The sequence below is a fragment of the Neopsephotus bourkii genome, unplaced genomic scaffold (genome assembly GCF_033783945.1).
Source record: "Neopsephotus bourkii isolate Nb327-2 ecotype Australia unplaced genomic scaffold, CSIRO-AGI_Nbou_v1 NB_1768, whole genome shotgun sequence".
NCBI classification, from domain to species: Eukaryota; Metazoa; Chordata; class Aves; order Psittaciformes; family Psittacidae; genus Neopsephotus; species Neopsephotus bourkii.
Window position 1 is genome coordinate 2,386,643 of NW_026902242.1, and position 25,409 is coordinate 2,412,051.

The 25,409-nt window shown below is 38.3% G+C and overlaps 1 protein-coding gene across 15 annotated transcripts in view; it reads left to right on the forward strand.

The window, feature by feature from the left end:
* Positions 1–25,409, forward strand: part of LOC133225979 (collagen alpha-1(XI) chain) — a 462,534-nt gene that overhangs the window by 401,992 nt on the left and 35,133 nt on the right. For all 15 annotated transcript variants that reach the window (XR_009729340.1, XR_009729341.1, XM_061378981.1 and 12 more), the window contains 9 exons: positions 2,669–2,722; positions 4,184–4,291; positions 5,564–5,653; positions 5,947–6,000; positions 14,594–14,701; positions 15,166–15,273; positions 16,296–16,349; positions 21,400–21,453; positions 22,191–22,298. Coding sequence is in view for 13 of the 15 variants with exons in the window: in XM_061378981.1 (XP_061234965.1) it covers positions 2,669–2,722; positions 4,184–4,291; positions 5,564–5,653; positions 5,947–6,000; positions 14,594–14,701; positions 15,166–15,273; positions 16,296–16,349; positions 21,400–21,453; positions 22,191–22,298 (738 nt within the window). In the remaining 2 variants the exon portion in view is untranslated. The remainder of the gene's footprint in view (positions 1–2,668; positions 2,723–4,183; positions 4,292–5,563; positions 5,654–5,946; positions 6,001–14,593; positions 14,702–15,165; positions 15,274–16,295; positions 16,350–21,399; positions 21,454–22,190; positions 22,299–25,409) is intronic.

Below are 25,409 nucleotides of genomic sequence, written 5' to 3' on the forward strand. Positions count from 1 at the left end.
GGACAGTTGGACAAATGACCTCCCGAGGTCATTTCCAACCTCAGCTGTTCTATGATTCGATCAATGATTCCTTGATTTCATTCATGACCAGAAAAGAAAGATGCAACATGCAATGGAACTATGGACTCTTCTACTGTGTGAGGTTTGGACCAGGTCCCTCTGAGTTTAATCAATACCACAGTTCTCTAATTTAGAATTTCCTTTGGCTTTAGTTAGGGTTAGACTGATAATCAACTTGAGTGCAAATTCATAAATGCATTGAATACAATGCAGCTTTTCATTAGCATTGTTTTCTGACCTGTATATATATATATATATATATATATATATATATACTTGGCCTGGAATTATTTAAAAAGTATTTACCCCCCCATGGGTTCTCAAGTAAATGAGAAAACCAGAATTAAAAAAAAAAAAAAAAAAGTAGACTTGTTGATTGGATTTTTTTTTATATGAACATTTCCATTTCAGATTTTAAAGAAATGTATAAATCAGAAAACTTTCATTTCACCCAAGGTCTTAAGAATTCTGTTTCTTAGTTAGGCGTATATCTCATTAAAGTTAAGTGGTGTATGTGAGCATTAGAGCAATAAGGGAATTAGGCTAAAAGACATAGTCAAGCTTAACAAATTAGAGAGCCAGATTCCCAGATTGCACTTTGTAGCTTGCTGATGGAATAATAAGCATATGCTGACAGCAACTGAGGTAAGTATTAGTGGACAACAGGCTACAGCTATTTCCCTCAGTAAACCATATGCATTTTGAAGAACTGCCATTGTTTGCTGAAATTCTAGACATAGAAACAATAATAGCATGATAAATAATTTGGAATATAAATGTAGGAATAAACTAGATGCTGAAAACCAGTATTAAGCTAATTCATCCTTAGAAGTGTTTCTCCCTTTCAGTGGTATCAATCTCGGACTGGCAGGAGGAATCAGCTTCAGAGATTATTAGATGGTCTGGTGTTATGCAAAGTGTTTCATGTCTGTGACAGGATAAAATAGAAATATACTAGATGTTTCATTTACTGGGATTAATCAAGGACCTCCTTCTTCCTACAGTAAACTCAGTTTTATTACATTATCTTTCCAGAAAATAACAAAAGAAGAAAGAGACTAATTTGGCACTTAAAAACACCTGCATGAGACATTAATGTAAATTTTTTAATGCTGAAGAGTTTAGATGAACTCATGGGATGTTCAGGTCATCTTGAGTATTTGCTGCTGAAATCTCCTTTGCTTATTACTGCTTTTATAAATCTGAATCTGTAGGGGTAATAAGCTGGTGACATAAGAGAAAGCAGAGTACTAAAGCCATCATTAACATCAAGAATCATTGAATATACTTCAAAGTATCAATTCATTATGCAAATCTGGAAATAGCAGATCTTCCCAAGATACTTTCAAGACATGAGTAATACTCAACATTCCTTTGTCTTTCCTTACAGTAGGCTTTGGAAGAAGCTTTGACTGAGTAAAGGAAGGGACACAAGAATGATTCCATCTGTATCGGTTCTGATTTTCAGCTATTAGAGCAAAGGGGTACTTTTTATTTGTTTTTAGTTTGGATCATTTCAGAGGTCTGAGACAGAGTGCCTAAAACAGTTATTTGCCAGACTGAACCAGGATAACGTCTGGCTTTGCAGCAAGACGAGAATCAGATTGAGGAAGGTTAGAAAAAGCTTAAACCACATCTGGTGTAATGGGGCAGCTGTCACTGAGACTGTGCCTAGAGGATTGCTGAGCAGGGCCCAATGTTTGTAAGGAATATGGGCCAGATGACACCTTTTATTACATAGGTGAGCAAAGTAGGAGGCAGATAGAGGCTGTCAGGCACAGTATACTATGTGGAACGCCAGCTGTGATACAGCAGTGAATGCACTCTCCTAACTTGATGCAGCAACGCACTTCCAATATTTGAAAGAAATAATTTAGCATGTTTCAAAGATAAATTAAACAGTGCTATCAAGCAAGGTAGTTACTCAGCTTATTGACAAGTTTTGGACTGAAGTCAGGAGCCACTGATGAAAAAATACAAATTCTGTAAAATTGGCCAGTGTCGTGGAAAACTGTCCCCAAAACATTTAATTTCTCCTCTGTGCTTCCCAGTTTCTGTCATCATATCAATTTCTCATTAACTTGATTCTTTTTTGTGACACTCATGCTGCTTTTTTTTACCATATCTGTATACTCGTCATCTTCCCTGGATCTCTGTTTCTTTTCATTTTCTTTCTGTCTAACCTCCCCTTTATCTTTAATGCCTCTCCAATTTAATCCACCATCTGTCTTTCCTTAAAAAGCATTTGTATGTCTGGCTTTATGACTCATAATGTGTATATGTACAAATGGATTTTCAGCTGTCTTTTAGCTGCATCATTTTATGCATTCAGGCTCACCTTGTCAAGTTCACCTATAGATATCTGTAAAATTGACTGGATTTTTTACTGTTGTGTCACCTCAGAGAGATTCAGACTGATAGAGATAAGAAAGATTAATCAGTGTTTCACTTCAAAAAATACACAAGAACAAATAATTTCTCATTGTTACATTCTGAAGAGAAAGATTGTGTGACGTGGAATTTCTGGTTTTTCTATTCAACACAGACAAGAATTATTCTCTTCTATATCTTGTCCTTGGTAACGTAGTGTTTTGTAATTATTTCACAGGGTTTTCAAGGGAAAACTGGTCCTCCTGGTCCTGGTGGTGTTGTTGGCCCTCAGGTACATCATTCAATTTCATAGTAACTTCACAAGTCCAATGTTTAATGTTTATATTATGGCTAAGGCAGCTGCTACTGGTGTATTAAAAGAACTATATTGATGGTTATATTAACTGCTGTAACAAATGCTGCATAACAGTTTTAGAAAGGTGTACTTAATAATCATCAGTGATTCCATTAAATGTACAAATGATGGGGTCCTTTCCACCTCCATTTTGTATTTTTTCTTCATGAGAACTCAAGAAGGCAGAGTTATCTACCATGAAATAGTTTAGAAAGAACAAAATGACATGTTCACGTACCATGAGCAGCAGGTCAAAGGATGTGATCCTGTCCCTTTACTCTACTCTCGTGAGACCCCATTTGCAGCACTGTGTGCAGTTCTGGTGTCCTCAACGTAAAAAGGACAAGGAGCTGTTGGAGCAAGTCCAAAGGAGGCCACGAGGATGATCAGGGGCTGGAGTACATCCTGTATGAAGACAGGCTGAGAACATTGGGGCTGTTCAGCCTGGAGAAGAGAAGCTGCGTGGAGACCTCATAGCAGCTTCCAGCATCTGAAGGGGGCTACAAGGATGCTGGAGAAGGACTCTTCATCAGGGACTGTAGCGATAGGACAAGGGGTGATGGTTTCAAACTTAAACAGGGAAGGTTCAGGTCAGATCTAAGGAAGAAGTTCTTTACTGTGAGGGTGGTGAGGCACTAGAACAGGTTGCCCAAAGAAGTGGTAAGTGCTCCATCCCTGGCATTGTTCAAGGCCAGGTTGGACAGAGCCCTGGGTGACATTAGTGTACTGTGAGGTGTCCCTGCCTATGGCAGGGCATTGGAACTAGATAATCTTAAGGTCTTTTACAACCTAAACCAGTCTATGATTTTATGATTCTCTGTGACTTTCTTGTCAGAGGCCAAACTTCAGTCACTTTTAGATTGTGGACAGATTCAGTGTCAAAACTGCATTATTTGCAACAAAATCAAGCATTTGGATTGCATGAGCTTTTTTAGATAATTTTTTTTTTTAGTGAAAATTTTTGGTTAGTGAATCTGAAGAGATATCTTTCAACATTTCCACATTCCAATTCATATTACTCAGAAAAACAACAGTACAGATAGTGTTTCAAGACAAGCATTTCCTTCCTGTGGCCTTTTTGTAACCTCCCCTGATGCATGGGTGCACACTGTGTTTTAAAACTTCATTGCTTAAGGAGCAAGGATGGCATTTTACTCTTTGGAAGCTGTACAGATGTGTCTGCAGGCAGAATGTAGTGTAAGATTTATTTTATAGGACAAAAATACTTTGTAAGTCAGCTTTGCCTGGAGGGAAGGGTGAGGAATGTATGCTAACCAGTGGTAATACTATTTTGTAACAGATACTCATAACAGGATGTTAAGAATCTGCTCCTCCCCACCTTCCACCCCCAAGACATTCATTACCTTGAGGTGACTGACTTTTTACTTTTTTGCTTAGGGTCCTACTGGTGAGACTGGCCCAATTGGTGAAAGAGGTCATCCAGGTCCTCCTGGTCCACCAGGTGAACAAGGCCTCCCAGGTGCTGCAGGAAAAGAAGGTGCTAAGGTATGACGTTGCTTTGGGAAACAAATTGGAAGGGACAGGTAAATTGCTGGTAGTCTCATATTTGAAATCATCCTGTAGAACATGCAGAATAAAATCAGAACATACAGTATAATATTACAGTTGGCACATTTCACCCAGAAAGATTTTGAAGTCTGGAGAATTCCAGTTTTGGAGCTGTGTCCACTTACACTGAAATAATGAGAATTCCCTTGAGCCAATAATACGTATTTTTGTCATAAAAAGACAGTTTACGTATATGTCATGGTTTAAGTCCAGCTGGCAACTTAAGCCCATCACACAGGGATGGGGGAGACAATCAGAAGAGTAAAAGTGAAAAAACTCACGGGTTGAGGTAAAGATAGTTTAATAAAGCAAAAGCCATGCACACAAGCAAAGCAAAACAAGGAATTAATTCACTTCTTTCTAATGACAGGCAGGTGTTCAGCAATCCCCAGCAAAGCAGGGCTCCATCATACATAACTTGAGAAGAAAAATACCATAACATGCCACATCCCCTCCTTCCTTCTTCCCCCAGCTTTATGTGCTGAGCATGGTACCATATGGTATGGAATATCCCTTGGGTCAGTTGAGAACAGCTGTGTCCTCTCCCAACTCCTTGTGCATCCATCAGCCTGCTTGCTTGTGGCAGGGTGTGAGAAGCAGAAAAGGCTTTTTCTCTGTCTAAGCACTGCAGTAACGGAAACACCCCTGTGTTTGCAACACTGTTTTCAGCACAAATCCAAACCACAGCCCCATACTAGCCACCATGAGAAAAATCAGGTATCCATCCAAAAACAGCACACCATACATAGTAATGTAGTAGAAATACATAGTAATGACATGTTCATACTAAGGCATTATTATGGACATTGTCATTTAAAGTAGGAGGTTTAGTACTAGCTAAAAGGCAAATTTAACCCCTTACTGTTCGGCCACCATTGTGGCTGGCACAAGACAAGTACTACGTATCTCAGTTGTTATGTAGTTATTTTTAATCTTGTATTTTTAGTGAGCATTATCAATTTTTAATGAATGTATCTTTAAACATATTTTTATGGCTTGCTGTGATTGTCACTATTTATATTCTATAACTAATACTGTATTTTTAATTTAACCATAGTGACGGACTATTGTATTGGGTGAATTGGTGCGGGCATAATCTTTTTTGTCATCACTATAACTAGGATCTGGTATTTCATTTTCATCATTCATTTAATGACTAATATAAGCATTTTAAACATTCTTTTAATCAAAATATAATACGTTTCCAAGGGTGACCCAGGACCTCAAGGCATTCCTGGGAAAGATGGACCAGCAGGTCTTCGCGGTTTCCCTGGAGAGAGAGGCCTTCCAGGTGCTCAGGTATGATACAAGCATTAGAACAATTGACTTTATGTTTCTAAATACAAGAAAACAATGGATTAACTCTTTATTTTCATGGAACCTTCTCCTGTGCTGAAAGATGAATGCAATAGGAGAGCAAACATCAAGTATCCCACATTGTTAAGTATCATTGGCTATATAAGTAAAAACAAATTTATTCAGTTTCTTGTCTTTGGATTTCTACATTCTTCTATTTATGTATTGCAGAAATAACCCTTGAACTTTCCAGTGTAAGAGAAAAGCTTTTTTTCCCCCTTTTTTCATTTTTTTAGGGTCCAGCTGGTTTGAAAGGAGGGGAAGGCCCACAAGGCCCACCTGGCCCACTTGTAAGTAAACATAATAACTTTATGGAAATAGAAACGGTATTATGTAGTAACCTTTTTTTCTTCTTTACATGCTGTGATGTTTTCATCAACACAGTCTGTAAATCAGCAGATAGATGTTATCTGAAGTGATCAATAATTATTTTCTACTAATTACACACTAAGAAACATTCAAGGAGTGTGAAGGTTATGAACATCTGAAGCCTTTTGCTAGCAGTAGGCATGGGATTTATTTGTTGCTCAGTACTTGGCACTAACTCCTTATTGAGATGAAAGAGATCTTACGTAGTGGAAAATCTATGGATGCTCAATAGTGGATTCATGCTGTTGGTGGTGGGTTTACTTGACTGCACACCGGGTGCCCACCAAGCTGCTCTACCAGTTCCCCTTCTTAACTGGATGGGAGGAGGAAGAATACAACAAAAGGCTCATGAGTTAAGATAAAGACAGGGAGATCACTCAGCAATTACCTTTACAGGCAAAACAGACTCGACTTGGGGAAATTAATTTAATTTATTGCTGATCAAGTCAGAGGAGGAGAATGAGAAATAAAAACAGATCTTAAAAACACCATCCCCACACCCCTCCCTTCTTCCCATGCTGAATTTTGTTCTCAAATTCTCCATTTCTTCCCCCAGAATGGCACAGGGGGACAGGGAATGGGGGTTGTGTTCAACACACATTGTGTCTGCTGTTCCTTTCTTCTCATGCTCCTCCCCTGCTCCAGAATGGGGTGACACCCACAGCAGACAGTCTTCAGGAGCTTCTCCCACAGGGGTCCTTCCCATGTGCTGCAGTTCTTCATGATCTGTTCCAGTGTGGGTCCCTTCCAACAGGGTGCTTTGAGTAACAGGCTGCTCCAGCATGGTTTCTGTGTAGGCTCACAGCTGCTGCCAGCAAACCTGCTCCAGTATGGTCTCCTTTGACCACAGGGCCACAGGACAAGGGTAATCTAGGAGCTTCCTCCACAACAGGCTTCCCACTGGGTCATAGCCTCCTTTGGCCACCAACCTGCTCTGGCATGGGGTCCTCCATGGGCTGCAGATGGATACCTGCTCCCTTGTTAACCTCCATGGGCTGCAGGTGGATATCATGTCCCTTGTAACCTCCCCAGGCTGCAGGTGGATACCCACTCCATGATTAACCTCCATGAGCTGCAGGGGGACAGCCTGACTCCATGGTCTTTGCCCGCAGGCTGCAGGGAATTTCTGCTCTGGTGCTTCCTCCCCGCCTTCTTCACTTGCCTTGGTGTCTGCAGGGTTGTATGTCTCACACATTCTCACTCCTCTCTGTGACTGCAATTGCTCTTGCCCAATTTTTCTTTTTTTCCCTCCTTCTTAACTATGTTATCCCAGAGGCACTACCACTGTCACTGATAGGGTTGGCTGTGGCCAGCAGCTGGTCCATCTCGGATCCAGCTGGCATTGGCCATCGGTATTGGATACAGGGGAAGCTTATCGCATCTTCTCACAGAAGTCACCCCTGCAGCCCTTCCTCCCACCCCCCAGATCTTGCCACATAAACCCAATGTCTTTGTTCTTTTGTGAAGTGCAGTTCACTTATGCAGTTGACCTGCATAATGTTAAAAAATACTGCTGGTGTTGTGCTAGCTTTTAAATATGTGCATCCACTACATTTACGTCCTTATTACTGCATCTAATATTCAGAACCATATACCATACCAGCCTATGTGTAAGGTTTGATTCTTTTTAACTCATTGTGAAACAGATTGGTTTTGTTTAGATTTGGATAGCAGAACTTTCCAGCCATAAAGAATAAAACTGATAAATATTCTCCTCTTCTTTAGTAATTTCTGGATGATTGGGAAATGTCACCCAGCCTATTTCTTTCCACCACTGTTTTACAGTTTCTTACTTATTTGATATCTTAAAAAAAAACAACAAAAAAACAAACAAACAAACAAAAAAACCCAACAAAAAAACAATCCAAAAAAAGTTTGAAGGCAGGGCTCTCAGAATCTGTTGAGATTGTTTACTCAGAGTTTGGAGATCTCAACATATTTAAAGAAGAGAGCAGATCTTATTCTTATTTTGAAGTGCTTTAAATTTGGTACAGAGAATGACTTTGGGGTGATTATTTTTGCCAGAGCATCCACACTGATAAAAATACTTTTCAATGAAAGTTTAGATTCTGCAGTAAAAGGGAGAAATTGTAGAGCAAGCTTAAGAATTGTGGTAAAGTATAATGATCACTGTTAAAAAAAAATCTTATTTTGGAAAATAGTAACATGCAACTCTAAATCTTCCATATAAATCCATGGGAAAATAGATCATGCAAGAATGTAAGAATGGTGTATTAACATATCATTTCACAAAGTTGAAAAGAAATGATGCATTATACAATTGCTTTAGAGTTTTAGAAGATACAGTGATCAAAACCATCCATTGCTTTCAAGACTTTATCTTTACTTCCTGAGTGAACCATGCTTATATTAAGGATCAGTGAAGCCATTAAAAGTTATTTTTCCTTGGCTAATAACAGCTATGTAAAATCATGTAATTCAGTAATATTCCCTCTCAGCATTTTAAGCTCAACATAGGCATAAAAATGTATTTGCCAACTTCTTGTAGTTACAGTTTTTTCTTTCTGATTATGATGGAAAAGCAGTGATATGTACTCATTCCTCAAAACAGTAAATTATTCTCCCTTGAGCAGTGTGACTAGGCTTTTCCTAGATGGTCATGTGCTCAGTTTTTTACATTTAGGTTCTTGTTTCATGTTTGGACTTCTGTTTATACCTCTGCTGCCTTTTTCACTTCAGTTTCTGATAGTCATCTGTTGGAAGTATTTGAAGTAGGGTATGCTTAAGTTGCCTGTTCTCTATTGTGACTCTTTTTGGCAAGTTTTACAAGGATGCACTGGTATTCAAAACATGGTACCGTTATTCCCAAATGTCAATTGTGTAGATTTTGACAGTCATCTTGTCAACGTATTTCTTTCATTCAGTGCAATTGTAGTAAAAAAAAAAAAAATATCAGCACAGCTATTCATGTTAGACAAAAAAGTAATGCAATTCTGTGTATTTCAACAATAAAGCTCTCTTCTGTCCCTGCAAATCTTACTGAGATAGGAATGCATGAAACGAGGAGGAAAAACCCAAACCATAGTGTAAGGTTCTTGGGTTTGGATTTTTTTCTACACTGTTGGAAAAGATCTGCTGTTTTTTTAAGCTTTACTTCTTTATTTCTTAATACTTGGTAGTCAAATTCTTAAAATTAGTTATTGAATTCATAATGCCTTTAAGCTGTTATTCTTTAAATCAAGAACTTGCATTTTTGCTTTACAATTCTCCTTAACACCATGCAGTATGTATACATTCCTGAAAGGCACAAAAATAAGGTAGCTGGGAATGGAATGGAAATGGAATGGAATGGAGTGGAATGGAATGCAGTGAAATGCAATGGAATGGAATGGAAGCTAGGTGGGAGACCATGCCACCCCATCTGTTAGAAGAAAAGATGAATCAAAATCAAGAAAGCATAGACCAGAACAGTTTCTTCAATCTAAAGGTCATGTCTTGATTTTTTGAAGGAGGCCTTAAGGCTGTACTGACCTCTCAAGCAGATAGTTGAGGTGCAGTGAAGCAGAACTCTTCTGAGCATGCAAAAACCAGACAGCACAAATGTACTTGACATCAAGTATACTTGACATTTAACACACCCCACATTTCCAGGCGGGATGCTCACATAGTAGTTGTACCACTACTATCCCAGCTTGTCATTAATATGCGTCACGTAAGTTTGTGAGGTGTTTCTGAATTTAAATTCAGATGGTCCACGTTTTGCAAATTCTGTAACGGGGTGTGTATAGTTTGGTGTTTCAGTTCAAAACATGAGAGCCTTTTTGAGGTGAACGTCTCAATCATCCCCATTTACCATCCTTTGGTTCAGATCAGGGAGCTGTCTTGGATCTCATGATCAGTATACCATTCATGAGAAACTAAATGGAAGAGAAATTCCAGGAGCACTTCTAATACCCACTAGATAACGGGAGTTCAGTGCCAGACAAATTATTTGCAGTGTAGTCCAGAAATCCAGAGTATGGATGTCAGGAGCATAGTGCCAACAGCTTCTTCACTTTATAAGGCCATTGCTGTTGGGGCCACACTTCCTGCTAAGGTAAATGTAATCATAAAAAGGTTCACTTAGGAAGCCCAGGCTTTTTTGCATACTGTTTTCCCAGTCTTTGAGAAATAGATGTAGTGATAGCAGGAATTGTAAGTGGAGTGGAAAGAGAGTTTGAAGGGTAAACAACAGTTCATTGTTTTCTAAGTATACCTTGAGTTCACTATAGCACAAGCAGTGCCCCTTGAGGCACAAAGAGCACCAAGCTGCCCTGTGAGTACTCCAGAAGTCCTCAGTGGGGTTTGTTTCCTAGTTCATCTTTAATTACTAACTTGTTATAGTGAAATCGTTTTTCAGACCAAAAAAGATGCAGAGGTGCCCTTCATACTGGGTTTCTGTGCATCTGTGAGGACAACAATTAAACCAGAATAGGTTGGGGTTCTTTCACAGTATCTCATAGCAGACTGTGAGCATTAAATAGTCCTAAAATATTTTCCCATCTATTTTTAGCCAACAGAGGATAGACACAGGAGTGTCATTGTAATGGAGTCTTCATTTGCCATTTATTTATAATGGGAAAAGAACTCATGCCACTGGATGATTTTCCTCCAATTCTCTGTCAATACCAATTGCTTCTAACTAGCATATATAGTAAATTACAAGCTTTTTTTGGCTAGCGCATGCATCTGCAAGCAAACAAATGACCGCTCCAAATACTGTGCATGCCAATTACTGTGTTTAGAGGGATTTGGACAAAAGAAGGAGATGCATGAATGTACTACAAAGCAATGGGTTTTTTTTCTGTGTTTTTTTTTTTTCTTTGTTTCATTTTGGTGGTTTTTTTGTTTTTTTGTGTGTGTTTGTTGTATTGTATTGGGTTTCTGGGGGGGGATTGCTTGGGTTTTTTTAACAGTTCTCTTTTATGTGCTATTTTTGTCTTCTGTTTGTTTTCTCCCCTTCTCATACTACTGTGTGAAATGCTGAATGCTAATGAGAGAAAATTCTTTGGAATGTCAAGCAGTCATTTTTCATTAGTTTATTTGGAATAGGAAGCCCAAATTAGGCTCTGAATAAGCCAGCTGTAGGCTGCCCAATTATCAGCACTGAGCTGTCTAGCACTAATCTTCCTCTATTTGATAACATTTTTCATTCATGAGAATCTTTGCTTGTTAGACAGTTTGTTAGTGAAAAGTATTGCTTCTACTATGCAGTATATACAATAGCTATAGTTACATATCTCCTCACAAAAAGTGAGAAAAAACATGGTTACTAATGAGTTTAGTCTGTATAAGAGAAATACAAGACAAAGCATGACACTTCCATTCTGTTTTAATTAACAAATAGATTCAGGGCTGTGAGTACCCCTGCAAGACCACAGCTTAACAAGCAGTTTAGTAATATAACAGGATTGTTTCAGAGTGGGACAGAGAGGCAATAAAAGGTAATAAACATTGAAAAATAGAACACACTTAAGAAGCTGCCTAAAATGCTTGTAGAGTTGTCACTAATTTAAAGCGTTCTGCTTTGATCAGAGACCATTCTCACAAGGACATGAGAGGATCCTTGAAAACAGAAGATGTAGTTTCAGTTCATAACTCATGTGGATTTTAAGCATAAAAAATAAAAAGTATGCAAAGAGAAAGATGAAAAGTTGACTGAGTAAAAAGAGCTACTAGAAGTTATGGCCCCTGTTAGTGTCTGCTGTCTGATACAGAAAAAATCGATGACCTATTTAGATTTTTTTCCTCTCAATTTTTGCATCCTGCTGATGAGGTGACCTAAATTTGTTTAGCTTACAAGACATGACAAGATCAGAGACCCTGGTAGCATATCTGCAGGGTACGGCATTTTTCCTGATGAATTCACTGAAGTCTTAGAAACTAAAACAACAGAAATAGGACTGAAACTTAGGCATCCACCCTGACCTAAATAAATAAATAGATCAACACTTGGAAGGATAAAGGCATCTGTGATTCCTGCACAAATAGTATTTGTTGAACATTCACACAAAATCAGATTTTACTGAGTTAATTTGCAAAAATATTTGGAGCAACCATTCATCATTTTCTTCTGCCACTCTTACCTGAAGGGAAAAACCCTTTATTATGGTCAGTCCAAGAAAAGGACATCATGATTAAAAGCAAAAACTTGGACCCTCATAAATGAAAGCATCTTAAAATTCCAGTGTTAGAAGAGCCAGCAAATTTGATCATTCTTAAACAAAAAAAAAACCTTGGCTGTTCAGAGCCTCGGGCTACACCACCTATTATAAAAGATTCCATGTATCACTTCACTTCCAGTGTGACAGCTGAAATGTGAAATTACCAGTTACTTTAAGGTGTTACAAACTGTCTTGTAGGTGTCAAGCTGAAAAGCTAGAGAAATATTTCTGTACAGTAAACAAAACTTTAACAGTGCTCTATTGATGCAAAAATGGTGAATTATTTGAAACACAAAACCCAAAGGTGCTGCCAAAGTGTGAAAATAAAGAAATACAGATGAGAGGACAGCTCTCTTTGCTTCTCAGTTTTCAGTGAGCCCACAAATTTCAAGGTTAATTCTGTTGCTGTTAGTAAAATATTTTTTTCCCATTAGACTTTCAAGCACAAGGCTAGCTCCCATGCAGAATATAATGGAGCAGAATACCCCACTGTCTTTGTTCCCATGCTCTCCTATCTACAGGGCACGGGAAGGATGCATCTTGAATCCTCAGGAAGTATGAGGACTGGCAAAGCTGGATTTCCTGTCAGAGCTGTTGGCCAGTGATGGTATAAAAACGCACAATGAAGCTCGGTCATTCTCCATGCTCTGCCTGTACTCAGGAGAGCATCATGCTTCTGTCTCCCTACACATGCTGACTCTTGTGGGGACACAGGAAGAAGCAGGTTAGATGGCAGTTAACCTCTGTCAAGGCACAGGAAGTTTTCCCTGTGCTGTCAGGAATTCATTTCACACTTGGTCAGAATCTGCCTGTGTGATCAAGGAGGTATTAGGAATTCAAGTGTAAATGTTTTTTTCCTCCTGGTTGTTTTCTTGCCATAATGTGCCTCCAAACAGGTGTCTGTATCTTTGGTTGTGCGTTACAGAGGACTTCATTGGTAGATCACTGTTTGGAAATTAACCCAGCTTGCTAAAATGATTTAAAATCAGCACTCCACATTGTGGCTTTTAACTAACTGATAAACAAATATGGATAGGCCAAAATTTAACTTTTTTATATTGAAATTCCTTTTATTTGAGTAGAAGTTTTAATCTGTACTGTTACCTCTTCCTTTCTATCCTTTTAGGAAGATTTTGTAATACCAGAGCACCTTGTTTGCATTTCCTTTTCCCCTTTTAGCACTACATAACAGCATATGCCATATGTACTCTTAGAAAGTTTAAGAAGAAAAATCTAGTTCACCCTAGGTACCTCTTTTTTTTTTAGAGCAGTGCAGATTTTTACATATCTACAGAGTATAGACAGGCATATAAATATACAGTCATTCTCTCCATTTCAGGTATACGCTGTATACCTAAATTCTCTCCATATAGGCATACCGTATATACCTATAGAGTATATATAGGTATATATGTAGAGAGAGAAGTTATCTTGATTTTGTCTAGTTAGCTTAATCCAGAAGAAATCATAAAGGCATGGCTCAAATGATAAATGCTTATGGAGCTTGGTTCTGTGGCAGATTGACATATTTAAAGGAAAGGTTGGCTCTTCATGGACCAGCCATAAGCCCTACACTGACTGCTTCAAGTGAAAGAACTGAGAGGGAATGTAAAAGCTAAATTTTCATTTATGGATGTTTTGGTAGTTCCAGGTAGAAAGGACTGAAGTAATGACAATTGTATGACTCATTTAAAAGTGAGGCTTATTGATGTTAGAGTAAAACTTTTTCCTCTCTGCTATTATTGTCTTTAAAAATGTATTCTAAAATACACAGTTCATTTTTTTCCCATATAAGGCATCTCTATTTCCCCTTTGAATTTGCAGTATTAGGTTTTTAACTTCTGTGCTAAGCTAAAGATCCCTGTACATTCAAGCGTCCTCTGTGTGACACATCAGATGAGTCATACTTCAGTAGATTTCTACGCAGGTGAATTGACCATCACAGCAGTGTTTAGCAGGAAACCTGACTAAAAATTTGGGTTGTGGTGAGGGTTAGTTCTGTATTTTAATATGGTGAATATTCTTTCATCAAAGTAGTATGGCAGTGTGTTTTAGAAACAGAGGGAAAAATGTTCTTGAAAACGGGCTGAAGCACACTTCTATTATGATGAATACAGGAAGGGGTGAAAAAAACCCCAAGTAGCACTGAATAAGAACTATTGAGTATGAACTTAAGGTTAGTTCTTCCAGCCTTTTTATTTACTTGCACACATGCTGAATGTGTATCCTTCTACCAGATGGAATCTCAGTGAATAACAGATTATCTTCTCTGTTGACCCGAGTCATGAAAACCACCAGCAGTTATCAGGCTTGTATCAGAATTATCCTGCACTTTCTTCTTTCTTTCCAGGGTTCACCAGGGGAACGTGGAGCAGCGGGCACTGCTGGGCCAATTGGTCTACCAGGTCGTCCTGGACCTCAGGGTCCTCCAGGCCCTGCAGGAGAGAAGGGTGCTCCTGTAAGTAATCACAGAGTCACATAAAACTATTACAGCACAGACATTTCATTTCAGGATGTTACTCCTACCCACTCTAGTATTTGCCTGTTAAACATATCCTCAGAATACCTGATCTAGTCCTTTTACATTTACAATGAAGTAAAAAGTAAAATGTTTATTGTCCTAACCTCTAACACCCAGGCAGGGTTAAGCCTGTTATTATCACAGCAGGGAATGGATATAAAAGTCTGTCAAATCATTCTTCCATTAAAACTTTGTACCCAGCCACTCTGTATTAGTGTAGACATGTATTTGTCATTGGATTCCATTATTACTTAGTATAATTTTCTGATGCACTCTCTTCCTTTTATAGTTTCCTGTTTCTCTTTTCCTATTATTTGTTAGTGGTAATGCGACTCCCTGTACTGAAATATCCATTAGTCTCCTGTGATAATGGTGGATCACTTCTGTTTCTTGAAAACCAGGGTGAAAAAGGTCCTCAAGGTCCCGCTGGGCGTGATGGAGTACAGGGTCCCGTTGGACTTCCTGGTCCTGCCGGTCCTAGTGGCTCTCCTGGAGAAGATGGTGACAAGGTGAATCATTAAAATTTGTATTAGTGCACCTGTGAGATCTGTCAGTAAAGTTCTGTGTAGCTTTTCTCACCATAAATACAACAATGAAACAACTCTTAACCCTGCCTCCCCCAGACTCCTTCTGACTGTTGCAAAAAAACTGAAAAACCCTTCTATAATCAGATGCCTGAGGAGCAGATGCCATGGGACACTGGGATTTGTGTTCAAGACTAACATTTATCCTGGCAAAGAAACAAGGATGAAAGTGTGGCAAAACAAATCAAGGCAGATGATGACAAAATTAATTCTTGCTTATTTTAGAAACTTTATTTGCTGAATGAGTAAGATAAAATATTCTCAGTACCGTAGAGTGATTTGGAATCACTGAATAGGTTGAGGGTATCAATATAATATGCTCACAGCAGAGATGTTCTGCTGACTTCTGGCAGAATTTAGGTTATAGCACCTTTCAGGATCATCTTGCATGTTTGTTTGGTCCTGCACTGTTCTGTTAGCATAAGGTAAAGGTAATGATTTTGAGGTTCATTTTTATGATGCATATGTGTTATTTATCCCACAGAGAGTATTTTCTGTGATTTAATTATTTTTTATTATTGTATAAAGAAAATATATTTTTCCTGGTGATTTGAATAATTTTTAAGTTTTGAAATACTGTACACTTCAGTGAGAAGTAGTTGTTCAGTCGCATAGTTAGATGAGTGTAAATCAGGGTGCTTTCATTATAAGTTCATACTGAAGGTGACATGAAGAACACGATTTCCTTTATTTAGAGCTCAGTAGGACTATACTTCAAAGCCAGGTCTTGTTGCCCTTTGAATATAGCAATCAATACCTGGATTAATATGACATACTATTGATCGATGCAGAATTGCCCCCTTTAGACCTTCACACTTAAAGCAGCAGCATAAAACACAGAAGAATCATACCAAAGGTACATTTAAAGGCACTGTTATATTGACTTCAGCTAAGTGTGAAGGAGACCATTTTAAACAAGAAGTTTAACTTTTAACTTTCCATTACAGGGTGAAATTGGTGAACCAGGTCAGAAAGGTAGTAAAGGTGACAAGGGAGAAAACGTGAGTAGCGAAATCCTTTATCTGTTATGTTCTTCTAAATAGAAAGTATTCATGCATGAAGTATACAGGTAGCCTTGCTACATCACTGAATAGAAACAAAGACACACTTCAAAAATGTGTTTTCAAAATAAGGTGAAGGTTTAATGGAACACTAGAGGTTTGTAGTCCTAGAGCCATGCCTGTATTTAGTATTTCTCGCATCCCTTGAGCTTACAGAATCATTAAAATATAGCTAGGTAAAATACATTCCTCCCATAAAATACATTCCTTCCTGTATAATTTTAATTCATCCATTCTACATGTGAACTGGAAGAGACAAGGAATACACATACATTCTTTTACTGCGATTAAGTTAACTTCACTGACTGGATTGTGTGAACATGCCCAGCTTTAGCTTCTTAGGCATAATGATGAAGAATATGAAGACTCAGTAGAGAAACCTACTAATAGAGTTTTAAAATTTGTAAAGAACACCTAATTCATAGAAAGCACACTTAACTGATTGCAACATTTCAGGACCTCAGATGAAATTCAGAATTACTTCTGAAGTTCAAGCATTTCCTCTATTAATTGAAGCCAGAACGATAAAAATCAGCTTTTTCTACTGTAAAATTTTAAGCTAGAAAGAATAAAACAAGGCACTTTTTTCTATTTGATTTTTGTTTCTTTCCCCAAAAGTCAGAAAATGTTTGTTTTTACTTCTCTTCAATTTTAAGATAAACTGGCATATTAGTTCAGTAATTTTTCCCTAAGAAATAATGCAGGAGTAATTGCAGAGATATTTTTTTTATTATTACTATATTTCATCAATATTCACGTTTAGCAAAGCTCAGATTTCAATATTGGGATATTCATATCTAAGTATATTTATTATCTTGAAAACACTGTGTGCTTACTATCATTAATGACTTAGTATCATAAAAGTAGATTGCTTCTAAAAACCAAGTTTATGGCTTACACATAATCAGATGATGTTCTATAGGAGGATACATAAAAATTCAAGCTAATAGCAGGTTTATGAGAATTTCATAGAAAAAAAAAGTGTTAATAGAATATGCAAAATAAAGACAAGCTTTTTTTATTTTTAAAGATAATCTTTTTCTTCCCAGTTATTTATGTGAGAGACTTTTACAGTTGCCAGTGCAGAATCCACTTACTTTTCACAACCATATTTCATTAGATCAGATCACAAGTGCTATAATAAGTTATTTGTTACGCCCTATTAACACAAATAATGTAATACTACACATATGGATAAGAGAACACTTCTATTATAAACCCCAGTTTTCCAAAGAACATATGTATGATCAAGTTTGAAACAACTTCCAGTCCAGACTAAAATTGCTCCAGCACCTGGGCCGGGGCAGTCCCAAGCACAGCTAAAGGCTGGGGGAGACTGGATGGAGCAGCCCTGAGGAGAAGGACTTGGGGGTGCTGGGTGAGGAGAAGCTGCCCATGACCCAGCTTCAGTGTGCATTTGAGACCAGAACCCCCACATGTGCTGAGCTGCACCCCCAGAGCGTGAGCAGGAGCTCAGGGAGGGGGTTCTCCCCATCTGCTGCGCTTTGGGGAGACTCCACGCGGAGAAATGCATTCAGCTCCGGGGCCTGCAACACCAGAGGGATATGGAGCTGCTGGAGTGAGTCCAGGGGAGGCCACAGAGCTGCTGCGAGGGCTGGAGCAGCTCTGCTCTGGAGCCAGGCTGAGAGAGCTAGGCTGGTTCAGTCTGGAGAAGGCTCCTTAAGGGGAGAACTTAGAGCAGCTCCCAGTGCCTAAAGGGGGCCTATAAGATATCTGGATAGGGAATTTTGACAAGGGCATGTAAGGATAGGGTAAGAGGGAATGGCTTTAAGCTTTTGAAGGATAGATCTAGATAGACATTAGGCAGAAGCTCTTCCCTGTGAGGGTGCTGAGGAGCTGGCACAGGGTGCCCAGAGAAGCTGTGGCTGCCCCATCCCTGGCAGTGTTCAAGGCCAGGTTGGACACAGGGGCTTGGAGTAAGCTGCTTTAGTGGAAGGTGTCCCTACCCAGGGCAGGGGATTGGAACTGATGAGCTTTAAGGTCTCTTCCAGCCTAAACCATTCTGTGATTCTGATATTCTGATCTTGAATGCTTTGGTTAACTTGGTAAAATTAATCTATCAAATTAAGACATTTTAGAAGCTAGTTCTAAAGCTGTGGGCTTTTTCCCAGTTAGCTGAAAATCAGTCTTAATCTATTTGCTGTTACAGTTGTAAACCAGCTGTGGGATGCATAAAGATACATTCAGCTCCTCCCTGTCCATCTAAAGAGGTTCATTAACAGTACAGGGCCTGTGTACATGATAACTTCTGGTGTTTAAAGGAAAGGACAGAAGCATATGAAGCAGGTCATGGTCCAGTTTCACTTCAGGTTTTGCATGTGATCAAATGCATATCCTTTTATTTTCCCCTCTGACATGCCTCTTCATTAGAGATGCTTTGCATTAGAGAAATGCAGAAGGAACACATGCTGCACATTTCTCTTTCAGACCATTTTAGCAGACCAGCTAGTTATACTGAGCATTAGACTGTGACTACGATTCCCATCGTGAGTACTAATTCATTTGGGCATGTTCCAGCAGATCTGCTGTTGTGGTTTAAGCCCAGCCAGTAACTCAGAACCATGCAGCTGCTCACTCCCTCCCTCCCCTCTTCCCCCTTCTGCTCCCGGTGGCATGGGTAGGAGAATCAAAAAAAGGTAAACCTCACGGGTTGAGATGAGTCCAATAACTAAATAATTTTTAGTAACAGTCCAATAACTAAAGCGTAATACAAAATTGGTACTACTACTAATAATAAGACAATACAAAACTAAAAGGGGAAAGTAAAAAAAACAGTAAACACAAGTGATGCCCAATACAACTGCTCACCACGCACCTACCGATACCCAGCCCAACTCAAGCAGCGATCTGGGCCTTCTGGGTAACTCCCCCCAGTTTCTATACTGGACATGACGTTCTGTGGTATACAATACCTCTTTGGCTAGTTTGGTCAGGTGTCCTGTCTCTGCTTCCTCCTGGCTTCCCGTGCCCCTCCTCACTGAAAAGGGCTTGAATGGGGTAAATGCTACTGAGCAACAGCTAAAACATCAGTGTGTTGTCAGCGTTGTTCTCAGACTAAAGCTGAAACACAGCACTGCACCAGCTACTAAGAAGGAGAAAAATAACAGTTACAGTTGAACTCAGGTCATCTGCTTTACAGGTAAAGTATCTGCAGCAAAATCCTTTCGAGATTATCCTGTATTTTCAGTCTCAAGGTCTGAGGCATTTGGGAATGTAATGTTCTTCTTAAAATACAGGATTCAGTGTTCAGGCCTGCTTGTGAAGTTGAAGTGAATGTTACCCCATTTCAAGTCAAGTGTATTGAATCTTGTTTGTCCTCAATTAGAGTAATTTAACCCTGGCAATTCCAGAATGTGTTTATTTCAAATCTCCTTTCCTTTAAACATACTGATAGATATTGGGGTAGGGAGAAAGGCCTCTGGAAGATTCTGAAGAGGAAGGACAGCACAATTTTATTGTTGATGTACATTCTATCTTGAGTTTTAAAACCTCCACAGTCACAGGAGCCTTCATTAGCTAAATAGTCTCTCCTGATGATTCTGATCATTCCCCTTCCATTTGCCCTCCACAGTAATGGACTAAAAGAGTCTAGCCATGTCTCCAAATAACTTCTTATTAATCAATTGCAAAGTACCTTTCAATGATACTTTATATCAAAATGAGTATTTAAATGAGATTAAAAAATGTGTGGAGCTCTTTCTGGGTCCTGAAAAATAAAGGAGCAGGTAGAAGCATTCTGCAGAGTGTAGGAATATTCTGTTCTGATATGATTTTGCTAATTCCCATTCTCATGGTAACACCCCCCCCCCGCCCTCCAGTCAACAGGAGCATTCCTAGGACTCGTTTCATTTAGTTTCACCATAGAGGATAAAAGCCTTTGCTTCCTCTATTGCTATCATATATGTGACAAGAAAATTATAAAAGTGAAGGAATACAGAGCCTGACACTTCAATCTCCATAAAAAATAAGATACTCTAAAACCTACATAGAATGAAAAGAAAGAAATAGACTCTAAGACTTAAGAAGTTCCTTTTCCAAATCTCCCTATACAGAGTAGAATAATCCAATTTTAGCCCTAGCAAGTTTTTAAATCCAAGGATCATTCTGCACTAAATTCCCAGCCAAGAAACTGCAGACAGTTTTCTTGCCATCTGAAATAGCAGACTGGAATTTAGCCCTTGCCAGCTGTTAGGTTTTTTTTTCTTCCTTAGCTTCATTTTTTATCAGTCTAGTCTCTACAGCTGGTGCAAAAACCAGCCTCAAACTACTACCTAATTTTATCTGCATTATAAACTAGTATCTTGCATTCCTGTACTCCATTTGTTAGATACCTTCATTATGTCGTATCTGCGTAACTGGCTTCTAAATTATGTGCAGTGTAATGTGGAAAGCTATTATTCTGTAAGGAGACTGAAAAAATTAAGAAATTCGTCTCAGAGACATGTTTTTTACCATTCTCTTGGAAAGAGACTTAGTATCAAAGAGTACAAATCTCCAAGTGCTAAACAACTTCGACATTTTCATGTCACCTGAAGGTCATTTGTGCTGTTAAAAAACATTTGCAATTTCATAAGAACAAATCCAAATAAGCATTCAATTTCAATATAGATTGTTCTACACAAATTAATTGAAAAGTCTGTTATTTTTAATGGTGAAAAAAAAATTTTCATTTTATTCATGTTTGCATGGGAATCTATTGTAAATATTCTGAAACATTACAAACGTGCTTTCAATAAATGCCGATATTAAGTCTGTTATAAATGTGCAAATGTGAGTTTTTTGAGAGATAAACAAATAATGATTCCATTCAGTGAATGGAAGAGACTTGTAAATAATGCTACATTCTCTATGAATAAATGTAGAGATGCTTAATAGACCTTGATCATTCAAATAGGGTTGTCTCTGTATTTGCTTTTAATCTCATTTCAGATGCCATAATCACTAGCTTTTGGATGTTTGTTTATTGCAGGGTCCTCCAGGTCCACCAGGTCTCCAGGGTCCTGTTGGTGCCCCTGGTATAGCTGTAAGTAGCTTAGAGCAAACCCCAGTCTGCCATAACTCATCTTGGAAATTCTTTTAACTGCATCCTCGTTACTCAGGCATTTATTAAATCACTATTAACAGTTCTGTTGTTGTCCACTTACATGCAGTTGTCTATTATAAGTAAGCCTGCATAGGTGTTACTCTATTGCTCTATTCTTCATAGCTGTTATTCTGTTACTGCAGGGTAGTAATTTGATGGAATTATTAAAAATGAAGTAATGTAAATAGTTAATGGGACTGTCCTTTCAGTGAACTTGGTTGATGGTTTGTATAACAGCCAGTGGTAAAATCACCTCGGTACCAAATGCATTTAAAACTAAAATCCACCTGATACCAGGTGCATTGCTTTTTACTGTTATTTAGAAGGTTTTGAATTCTTGAAGGTACCATGAAGATTGGTAGAACTGTATCCTACTCATAGTTACTAATAGGTAGGTATTCAGACACTACAAAATTTATGCAGATGTAAAAGAGAAGAGGTATTCAGGAAAAATCTTTATGAGACATGCAGTATTATTTGACCTACATTAAACCAGGACATATGCTGATATTTTATTTGTATAACAGACTTCATTCAGTCAAGGTGGTGTAGATGCATTTGTAAAGATATCAGCATGATTCTAAGCCTGCTTGCTGTTGTTTTCCGCTGATTTCCATGGAGCTTTTTCTGTTATTATCAAATCTACAATATTTTTGCTTTTCACTGTTTCCTAATAGGGAGGTGATGGGGAGCCAGGCCCAAGAGGTCAGCAAGGGATGTTTGGGCAAAAAGGTGATGAAGGTCCTCGAGGATTCCCTGGCCCTCCAGGCCCTATTGGCTTACAGGTAAATTCCTTTATTATTTACCTTTCACCTGTTGGCACCCTGATTCTTTCAGAAACTGAGTATTGTCTTCTATTAAATAAATGATAGCATCAGTTAATAAGAACTGAAATATCCCATATTCATAGAGTTCATGCATAAATAGCAGATTAAATGCTGAAGGAGATAGATTGGTAGAATGTTCTGAACTCCTGGCTACCACAGGCTTTAGAATTTCATGCGATTATCCATTCATTTTAGAGTCTGACAATTTCTGCTTCACTAAGAGCACTTCTTTTTACTGGAGATACACATCATAAAGAAAAGGTTGGAGGTGTATTTAACATGTCCTAGGCATTTACTGTATTTTCACAAGAGGTATTGGCAGCATAGTGTTTTCTCAGTGATACCATCACAGACACTTGTGTTCAGAAAGATTAGCAGAACTCCATGATGCTTACACACTGCTGCCATCACTGGCAGGTTCCTATAGTTTCATGTTTCTTCCTCTTCAAATTGTTATTTTGAGTCAAAAAAGTAAGCATACAGTAAAATGGAGGCTTCTCATTGGTGCATCCAGAGAATAACAGTTGAAAAAATCTGCTTTTTTCAAAAAATTGTATTTGCTTAATTATAACAAAACAAAGAACAAGACATTTAGGGCCTTCAATTAACTTCCATGTAATTAACATTAGAGCACAGAATGCTTTGAAGCTATTTCTAATCCATGCATTAAGCTGTAATATGAATCATAAAAAATGGAAACCTGAACCTGTACCTGTCATTTTTTAAATTCTATTACATAATGCAACTCACAAAACTTACAATGAAGTACATAAAATACTGCAAACCTTCATACCTTCATGGAAAATCACAGACTAATTATTAGTGTTGGAAGGGCCCTCTGTAGATCACCCAGTCCAACCCCTGCCAAGGCAGGGTCACCCAGAGCAGGGCATACAGGAACATGCCCAGGCTGGCTCGAATGTCTCCAGAGAGGCAGACCACACAACACCCCTGGGGAGCTTGTGCCAGTGCTGTGACACCCTCAATGCAAAGTTCTTCCTCATGTCGAGGTGAAACTTGTTGTGTGTTAGTTTATGGCCATTGCTCCTCGTCCTGTCACTAGGCACCACTCAAAAGAGTCTGGCACCATCTTCGTGGGCCCTGCCTTTGAGCTATTGATCTGCATTGATGAGATCCCCTCTCAGGCTGCTCTAGATAGTTCATTACTGCACCAACATGTCTTATGTAGACTCATATTGCCTTTGAAAATGAAAACGTCTTTATTTTCAGAAATCTTAACTCCAAAAAGTTATTCCTAAATTTTATTATGAACTGTGAAGTTTTTTACTATTTTAAAGAGAGTGAAACAAAATTATTCTTATTTTTCTCAGCTCTACAATACTATTTCAATTAATGTTTTTCAGTAAAGTCCACCTTCACATTTTAAGTTTAATGAGCACTAATAAGCACTTATTTTTACATAAATGTAAAAAACAACTGGTTTGAGACTTACACAAATTAAATACGTTAAATGAGGAGTTTTATTTCTCTGATTAAGATTCTAATTTGAATATGTTGGTTCCTGGACTGAGAGCCCTTGTTTGCTAACGGTATTGAAGTACCTTTGAGAAATCAAAGAATTTCTTTAAGAAATCATGAGTTTCTTCTATTCAGTAATCCAATTCTCATGGTAATTATGAACTGTTGGGGAGTAACAACTTTCTCTGTCTTATAGATAATAATGCACAGTAACTGTATCACAGCTCAGTTAAATTTGATTGATATTGCCTACATTGGATATTAAGTAAAAAGTATTTTTGTTCATAAAATTGAACATCGGTAATTTTGAGTATTGATTACCTTAATTTTGAATTTCCTTGCTATTTAATTTTGTTAGCATTTCTAAAAATAGGGAAATTTCTAACAAAAGGAGTTGAAAGTAAAGAACAGCTGAAAAACCCTATGGGCCTAGGTTATCTTATAGTCAATTTATGTCAATTTTTACTTCAGTTTTGAATATAAAACACCTCAATTGCTTCTTGCCAAAAGGAACTGAAAATTCTATGTCCAATAATGCATGAAATACTGATTCAGTGAAATTAATGGGATTTTTTCAAGGTTGAAATAAGAGTTCACTAAATAGTTTTGGAAAGTCTTTTTGACAGAAATACCAAGTAAATATTTAATTGCCTTCAAAGATTTATAAATACCTCCTCTGCAAACAGTTGAATGAGCTGTTTAGGATTAGCATGAGCATGAATCATAATGGACAAAGCATTCAACTTTTTAAGTTAAATGCCTTTCTATGTGCATGGGCTAGAATTGAGTGGACTATTTGCAGCTGGAAGATCTAGTTTGTTTGAGGTGGGATTGTTCTTTCTGAATATCAGCTCTCTGAAGACTAGTCATGTTGTCCAGGTCTAGGCTTCTCCTCTAATCACACTTCAGAACAATTAGCAACAAATTTGTTATTTAAAGCTCCTCAGAGTGAAGGAAAAAGTTTAAGTCAATTCAAATCCCACTTGCTGAATTATTACAATATTACCAAAAGTAAACATGAAGTAAGTTAGGAAAAAACAAAAACAAAAACAAAAAAAACTTAGAACCAGATCTTAATGTAATGTAAGTCAATGGAATGCAAGTCAATGTAATGCTGTTGACTGCAGATTCAAGAGATCTGCTTTTTATAAAAGCCAAGCTTTGATCCTACTTTTAGGAATTCCCAGCTTAGTGGTGGTACTGCTTCTGGCTGTGGTAAGGGAGACCTTATTGCAGCATTTCGATTCTTAAAAAAGGCCTATCAGAAAAATGAAGAGAGACTTTTCATCAGGGCCTGTGGCGACAGGATGAGGGGTGATGGGTTTAAACTAAGAGGGAGATTCAGGCTGGACATGAGATAAAAATGCTTTACAATGAGGGTCGTGAAACACTGGCATGGGTTGCCCAGAGAGGTGTTTGATACACCATGCCTGGAGACATTCAAGGTCATACTGCATGTGGTTCTGGCAGCCTGCTCTAGGTGAAGATCTCCCTGCTCATTGCAGGGGGGTTGGACTAGATAAGCTATGAAGGTCCCGACCAACCCCAAACTATTCTGTAATTCTATGTTCCTTTTCGTGGTGTTTGTTA